Source organism: Morone saxatilis, unplaced genomic scaffold (genome assembly GCF_004916995.1).
Source record: "Morone saxatilis isolate NCDOM2014 unplaced genomic scaffold, NCSU_SB_2.0 Contig19, whole genome shotgun sequence".
NCBI lineage: Eukaryota > Metazoa > Chordata > Actinopteri > Moronidae > Morone > Morone saxatilis.
This window is the reverse complement of record NW_023339751.1, coordinates 3,948,716-3,956,780: the sequence shown is the minus strand read 5'-3', so window position 1 is coordinate 3,956,780 and position 8,065 is coordinate 3,948,716. Positions and strand designations below refer to the sequence as shown.

Genomic DNA, 8,065 nt, shown 5'->3' with positions numbered 1-8,065 from the left:
GTGAAGTAAACGCAACATTTTTCAACTTTCTGCTAAGATATATGTGACTTTTTTGCAACGAAAATGCATGGATTATGAAATCATGCAAGCCCCGCATATATTGCGCGGAAATCGGCAATTTATGCGGCGAAAGTGCGGCCCCCAGCATAAATATGTGGACTTCAGCTGATTATGTGTTGAATTATGCGATCGTATAATCGCGTTTTTCTGGAGGGACTGATAAACTAACTCCTATAATTAATGTCTGGTCGTCTTTTCTTCAGCGTTCAAGTTCTGCCTTCAGTACACCCGTAAGGCAGAATTTCGCAAGCTGTGCGACAACCTGCGCATGCACCTGGGTCAGATCCAGCGGCACCACAACCAGAGCACCGCCATCAACCTGAACAACCCCGAGAGCCAGTCCATGCACCTGGAGACGCGCCTGGTGCAGCTGGACAGCGCCATAAGCATGGAGCTCTGGCAGGTCTGTCAACAACAAATCTCTCAAAGGATCGTCTCAGCGTGCATGTTTTAGTCTACTTAATACACATTTAAACCCTTAAAACGTGTTTAAAAAGTGTGTAGTCCCTTAAAATGATATTATTCCTGATTTCTGAGTGTTTCTGTTTATTCCAGGAAGCATTCAAGGCTGTTGAGGACATCCATGGCCTGTTTGCTCTTTCCAAGAAGCCCCCCAAACCCCAGCTGATGGCCAACTACTACAACAAGGTGTCAACTGTGTTCTGGAAATCTGGAAATGCTCTCTTCCACGCCTGCACCCTCCACCGGCTCTATCACCTCTCCAGGGAGATGCGGAAGAATCTGACCCAAGATGAGATGCAGAGGTGTTTTATTCTTTATCTGTTGATAGCTGCACACATGTTACTGCAGTAGTGATTAAATGATTAGTAACGCTTACGTCTGCTCTTCAGGATGTCCACCAGAGTCCTCCTGGCCACGCTGTCTATTCCCATCACCCCCGAGCGCACTGACATCGCTCGGCTGCTGGACATGGATGGCATCATTGTGGAAAAGCACCGCAGGTTGGCCACGCTCCTCGGCCTGCAGTCCCCACCAACCCGGCAGAGTCTCATCAATGATATGGTACATAAAGGGCAAAAGAAATAAGTGTTTAAGTGTTTTCAGCAGTGTAATCCAAGAAAGAAGGAAAGTTCTTGATTGTTTGCTTTTGTGAATGTTATTTTAAGGAAAATTTGTTTTAACTTTGGCTTTAAATGTTTTCTTAAAGGTGTTTTTAACAAATGTATATTTTTACGTTTGCACTCTAGGTGAGATATAACTTGCTGCAGTATGTCGTACCCGAAATAAAAGAGGTTTACAACTGGCTTGAGGTCGACTTTCATCCCCTGAAGCTGAGCGGAAGAGTGACCAAGGTACACAGTCTGACTGCAGTCAGCTAGATAATAAGGAAAATGTACCATCCGTCTTTGTAGTTATATTCGTTTAACTAGTATAATAACAGACTTGCTCCTCTACTAGGTGTTGAACTGGGTGAGAGATCAGGCTGAGAAGGAGGCTGATCTGCAGCAGTATGTCCCTCACCTGCAGAGTAACACCATCCTGAGGCTCCTGCAACAGGTAATTCTCTTCAGTCTGTTCCAAACACTCTCCTAAATCACATCGACACTGTAAAGGTAGAAATGTCTCTCATTATTCTGTGTCCATTATGTTAGGTTGCACAGATCTACCAAAGCATCGAGTTCACCCGTCTGGCCTCCCTGGTTCCATTTGTGGACGCCTTCCAGCTGGAGCGCTCCATTGTGGACGCTGCGCGGCACTGTGATCTGCAGGTACGGTCCAGTCCAGGAGAGAGGATCCATTAAACCAGCAAGAGTGTACAGCAATGGGGATGTTGAGGCTTAATAGTGGTAATCATCCTGTTTTACTTCATCTAACATTTCCTTTTTCCCCTCATAGGTCCGTATAGACCACACCTCTCGAACTCTAAGCTTTGGCTCTGACCTGAACTATTCGACCAAAGAGGACTCCCCTGTCGGTCCTTTCCTACAGAACATGCCCTCAGAGCAGATAAGGAACCAGCTGACCGCCATGTCTGCTTCTTTGGCAAAGGCCATCCAGGTTATCAAGCCTGCCTCCATCCTGGTGAGTTCACAACACGCTCTCGTGTATAGACACACAGAGACCAGAGCACATAACACAGACATTATGGAACAATAATGCTTTATTCCTCAACTCTAAACTACATTTTGATGTTCTTGTCCCTTCTCAGCAAGAGCGTGATGAGCAGAGCCAGCTGGCCATTGCTGCCTATCTCAAAAATGCCCGCAAAGATCACCAGCGCATCCTGGCTCGTAGACAGACCATTGAGGAGCGTAAGGAGCGCCTGGAGAGCCTGAACATTCAGCGTGAGAAGGAGGAGCTGGAGCAGCGGGAAGCTGAGATGCAGAAGGTTCGCAAGGCTGAGGAGGAGCGTCTGCGCCAGGAGGCCAAAGAGAGGGAGAAGGAGCGCATCATGCAGGAGCACGAGCAGATCAAGAAGAAGACAGTCCGTGAACGACTGGAGCAAATCAAGAAGACTGAACTTGGAGCCAAGGCCTTCAAGGATATTGATATTGAGGTAAAACGAACCAAAATAAACTTGATTCATTAGGTGGAATTCCATATTACAGAAATAAGACGTATAAAGTTCAAAGGTGAGACTAACCAATCTGTTTTTTTGGTTTGTTTGTTACAGGATCTTGAGGAGCTGGATCCCGACTTCATTATGGCCAAACAGGTGGAGCAGCTGGAGAAGGAGAAGAAGGAACTTCAGGAGCGTCTGAAGAACCAAGAGAAGAAGGTAACTGAGCGTCAATCAGTGAAAACATTGTCCACCTCGAGGTGAATTGGTCACTAATTTTCCTTTCTCTCCAGATTGACTACTTTGAGAGGGCAAAACGCCTTGAAGAGATTCCTCTTATCAAGAAGGCTTATGAGGAGCAACGTATCAAGGACATGGAACTATGGGAGCTCCAGGAGGAGGACAGAGTATGTAAAGAACAAAAAAAAACACTAAAAAATAACAAACAGGTCAAACAAAACTGAGTATCCAGAATGTAAGAATTTTCTCTTTTCCTTTTTGTAGATCAGTAACATGAAAGTGGAGCGGGAGAAGGCTCTGGAGCACAAGAAGCGCATGTCCAGGATGATGGAGGACAAAGAAAACTTCCTGGCCAAAATAACTGATGCCCGTAGCTTCGTTTATGAGGTAAGAACATGAGAACGAGAGGGCAGTTTTGCTTTCCCGCCTCTTTTCAGTTGGACTCAACATTGTCTGTCTGAATCAGTGGTTTTAAATACACTCTTCTATCTTTGAAGGAAAAACTGAAGGCTTTCGAGGAGCGCTTGGTGGAAGAGAGGAAGAAGCGTCTGGAAGAAAGGAAGAAGCAGCGCAAAGAGGACAGGCGTAACAATTTCTACCGCCAGAAAGAGGAAGAGGCACAGCGTATCCACGAGGAGCAGCTGAAGAAAGGTGATTCATTTCTTTCGCACTTGGAGCCAACCAGTCATGATGAAGGAGGGACAGGATTTCACATGCCACAAAAACCGACAGTTACCACCAGGAGGAAACTGGAGGAAATGTTGGCAGTAGTGGTTAAAGTGGTTCTTTTGTGGGACATTAGTACTACTTGAGAGTTGAACAAAATTTTCATGGTAACAAAGTTTGTCAGAAAATGTTTTCCACTTAAATCTTTGTTACTTTTCTGATCGTGGCAGAAACTTCAAGTACAACACAATCCTGCTTTATGCTCTTAATACTTCTGTCTGCGTTAATGTAGTTTGAACACGCCTCATTCCTGCTTTTTTTCTTTCGTTACAGAGCGCGAGGAGCGTGAACGTCTGGAACAAGAGCAGCGAGAGGAGGAGGAGCGGGAGTACCAGGAGCGTCTGCGTAAGCTTGAGGAGCAGGAACGGAAGCAGCGTGCTCGTCAGCAGGAGATCGAGGAGCGAGAACGCCGTCGCGAGGAGGAGAGAAGGGTCCCCCCAGAGGAGAAAGCCAAGGTACGAACCATTTTAATCTAGACTCAATCTTAATCTTGATATTAGACTTAATCTCAACAGTTCAATGTCCGACTCTCCATCTCCATTATATCAATTTAACTTCTTTCACAAACAATGAAAATGAAAACACAAATTCTGTTTTTAAAACATCTGTTTTGCTTAAACAGGACTGGGGTGAGAAGGAGGAGAAGAAGGAGGAGGGAGGGTGGAGGAGGCGCACAGATGCGGTTGAAACATCATCAGAGTGGCGTCGTCCTGCGGCTGTGCCTGAGAGGTAAGTGTTGGTAGCTCAGCTTTTTAATTGTTGACCCCAGTAAACCATGAGGGGCTTACAATACCTGTGTTCCTCTCTAGGGACTGGAGAAAGGAGGACCGTGAAGAGGACAAAGAGGAGAGAGAGGTGCCCTTCAGGCGAGGAGATGCTCCCCGCAGGGGCGCAGATGATCGAGGACCCCGTCGGGGCTTTGACGATGACCGACCCCTGCGTCGCGGCGGCGAAGAAGACCGTCCTCTGCGCCGAGGCCTGGACGATGACCGTCCTCTGCGCCGAGGCTTTGATGAAGACCGCGGCCCAAGGAGGGGTGGAGATGAAGACCGCGCCCCGAGACGTGGCTTTGATGATGACCGTGCTCCCAGGCGTGGCTTCGACGATGACAGAGCTCCCCGTAGAGGCATGGAGGACCTGAGGGGTCCCAGACGTGGGGCCGATGACGACTGGGGAAGAAGAGGAGGAGATGATGACAGAGGTGGAAGGAGAGGCATGGATGACGGGCCACGTCGTGGTGGTGATGACCTCAAACCCTGGAAGCCCCTGGTCAGATCTGGTAAGCCTGTAGCCGCCGATGAGTGACGATGTCTTATAATGTACCTGAACGACGGTTCAGGACGCTCGGCTGCTGTGTTTATGTACAAGAAGGATGATGAGTTGTGGTTCAGTTGCAGGTGGTTGGCGTGAGCGGGAGAAGGCCAGAGAGGAGAGCTGGGGTCCTCCTCGCGGTGAAGCCAGTGAAGATAGAGATGAAGGTGAAGGAGAGGAAAATCCCAGAGACCGTCGCCCACCAAGGTGAGAAAGAGTATCCATCTATTTATTTATTTATTTATTCATTTATTCATTTATTTTCGTCATAAATGCAAATGATCGTTACCTTTGAGTCAATCTGTGTCATTAAATGTTCACAGGGAGGAAAATACCTGGAGGAGAGGAGGCACAGAGGAGGTAAGCGCCTGGAGAGGCAAAGACGACGCCGACCGTGACGAGCGCCGTGGTGAAGAGCGCCGCGTTGAACGCCGTATTGAAAGCCGTGGTGAAGGCCGCGGTGAAGAGCGCCGCGGTGAACGTGAAGTCAGAGCCCCACCCAGAGATACTGATGAAGGTAAGCAGAGGGGGAATTATGCTGCGTTCACATGGATTCAGACAGACGGACAGCAGTTACCATCGTGGGTTTTCTCTGAATCCATGTGAACGCAGCATTAGGAAACCATTAAATATGCATAGTTGTAGGATGCATCACAGTTTTCCCTTCAACATGTGACACAATTAAGCATTCACTAGGATCAGTGACCATGTGATCAACACATTCCAGCAGTTACATGTTCAAACTGTTTCAATTAGCCTCACAGACTCGAAATAGAAAGAAAATCTCTCCTAAGTAGGCGTGAACTTTATTTTTCACTCTGGTCTAATGAAATAATTGGTAAACTACATGGAGGTGTTGTATTCAGCCAGCAGGGGTCGCTGTTTACCTGTGAAATTACTGCTGCAGCAGTTGTCTTTAAAAGACACCCAACAAAACAAATATATAACCTCCTCAACTGCAGTTCTGCTTGTAAAAATAAGCGCTTCCTAATGTGCGTCTTTGTTTCCTCAGGAGGTTCTTGGCGTCGTGGTGGCGAGGAAAAGAGGGAGGAGCGGCCCAGAGAGAGGGAGCGTGAGGTTGATGGAGATAAGAGTTGGCGCAGTGACAAAGAAAACCCTCGTCGCACCAAGAACGAGACAGATGATGATGGCTGGACCACCGTCCGCCGCTGAGCAACAATCTCTGCATCTAATTGGCTCGGTTAATTGGCTTTGAACAAGAAAAATACGAAATACTAATATTCAGTATCCCATCAGCCAGTTAGCCACAGTGGTGAATGAATGGTTACAAGCTCCTGATACTCATGTGCATTGTTCCTTTGAATGAAATATTTGTAGACTGTAGTTTTTTCTGGGGATTTATTTTCCATTTATCTTTAATAATTTTGATTTTCAGCTGTTTTTGAACCAGAAGCTATGAACTTGTGTGCACTTAGGCTTCACGCAAACCATCAGTGTGAACATGACTGCCCCCAGTGGTTAGGAGTGTCACTACCTTACATGATGAAGTGAAACTGACTCGAGTGAAAACACGTGTACCTGCTCCGGCTGTCAATCCAAACTCAGTGTATCACCAACTGCCTCTTTTTAAATAATTAACCTCTGCAATTTGTCATCTGCTTCAGTGATCTCTGCTCCTCATCTAACCCTTCAGATGCTTCTTAACCTGGTTAAGATCTAGTGGAATTTACATTTTGATGTGCATGCATAGAGTATTAAATTGGTCCTGCTTGATCATCCAGTATGTGGTTCTATCTTGCTGCAGTCCAAGGTATCAAAACCAGGTTGCATGTGTACAGATAAAGCCTTTATTATAAAAAAATAAAGATGTTTGCTCACCACCTAATTGTTGCTTTTGTCTCCAACAGTGTCTGATTTATTAAGAGAAACATAAATACTTTACATTTTTTATAATCCATCATTTTATATTCGTGGTAAACCATTTTTATTTTGTCATTTACAAACACAAAGAGCTTTATAGTTGTATTGAACTGTGTCTGACTTACAGTGCAAACAATGATTCACTAAAGACAACTGCAGTTAACAATTGCATTAAAAATAGAAATACTGAATATAAAATGTGGTTTTATTGAACTTTAATGTTTTACTGAACATATTGTAGAATTATTTGAGGAATTCTAAACGACTGATATAAATATATCAGAACAAAAAAAAAACATGCAGTAATTTCTTTGTTTTTAAGATCACTACAGATAATTTGACTTAAGCTGATTCTATTAGTCCACGTTATTATATTTGAACCCTTTCTGACAAACTAAAGTGGAAATACAACTTTATTGTTACCTGTGTTGTTACCTGTGTACACTGAAGAACAAACTTAGTTCTAGTATCAGCTCTAACTGTCCTAACTCCAACAGAGTGCGACCCCAGAGAAAAGTCTTCATGTTTTCGGTGCACTTGCTGGATCTCTGCTCTCAAAGGACCACCAGCACCACCACCACCAGCACCAGCATGGCACCAGCTCACCACACCAGCACCGTGTGACCACTAGAGGTCGGTAAAGCACCGTGGAGAGGAGCGACACGCTTCACTGTGTGAGAGCAAGGCGGAGGTGTGTTGGTTGACTCTGTGTATAAGTCAGGAAGATATAAGCATGCAGGCAGCGGTCAGTGTGCAGCCACTTAACAAACCAGCAACGTGCTGTTAGAGCTGCTAAAAAAAACCTCGACCATGCTGAACCTTTCCTTAAAAAATGCTGCTTGTTCTGTAACAAGAAATGGCTGAATTATGCTGCCCTGTCCCGATTTATAGCCACTATAATAATAATAATACTAATACTAATACTAATATTACTACTACTACTACTACTACTAATAATAATAATAATAATAATGTGTCTCTTTGTTCAGACACAGGCTGATATTCATTTGGTTTTATTACAAAATAAAATTAAAGCGACTTGAAATAAAACATCCCACTCAGTGATTCTCCACAGTGCTGATGATAATAACAATGTAATCTGGACTCAGACATATTTTTTAAGATGTAAAATCCTGCGGATTGTGTTTCTGTACAGCTGCTGCTGCTCTGACAGCTCAGAGAGCTCATTTTATTCTGCACTGTGTATTTTATTCCACAGACCTTTAACCTACCCGCACAAATAAAAACCCCAAGCTTCGCATCGACAATGTATCCTAGCGACGATAATAATAATAATAATAATAACAATAATAAAAATAATAATAA

The 8,065-nt window shown here is 44.8% G+C and overlaps 1 protein-coding gene across 1 annotated transcript; it reads left to right on the top strand.

Annotated features, from left to right (window-relative positions):
* Positions 1–263: 263 nt before the first annotated feature.
* On the top strand, positions 264–6,704 carry eif3s10 (eukaryotic translation initiation factor 3, subunit 10 (theta); the record flags this gene model as incomplete). Its single annotated transcript, XM_035663304.1, is given in 18 exon segments — positions 264–463; positions 616–824; positions 912–1,083; positions 1,269–1,373; positions 1,480–1,578; positions 1,674–1,790; positions 1,918–2,103; positions 2,231–2,578; positions 2,696–2,800; positions 2,875–2,988; positions 3,086–3,208; positions 3,319–3,472; positions 3,821–4,002; positions 4,170–4,276; positions 4,357–4,826; positions 4,939–5,065; positions 5,182–5,375; positions 5,871–6,704. Coding segments are annotated over 18 exon segments (3,173 nt in total), but the record flags the coding sequence as incomplete, so codon positions are not given.
* Positions 6,705–8,065: the final 1,361 nt, after the last annotated feature.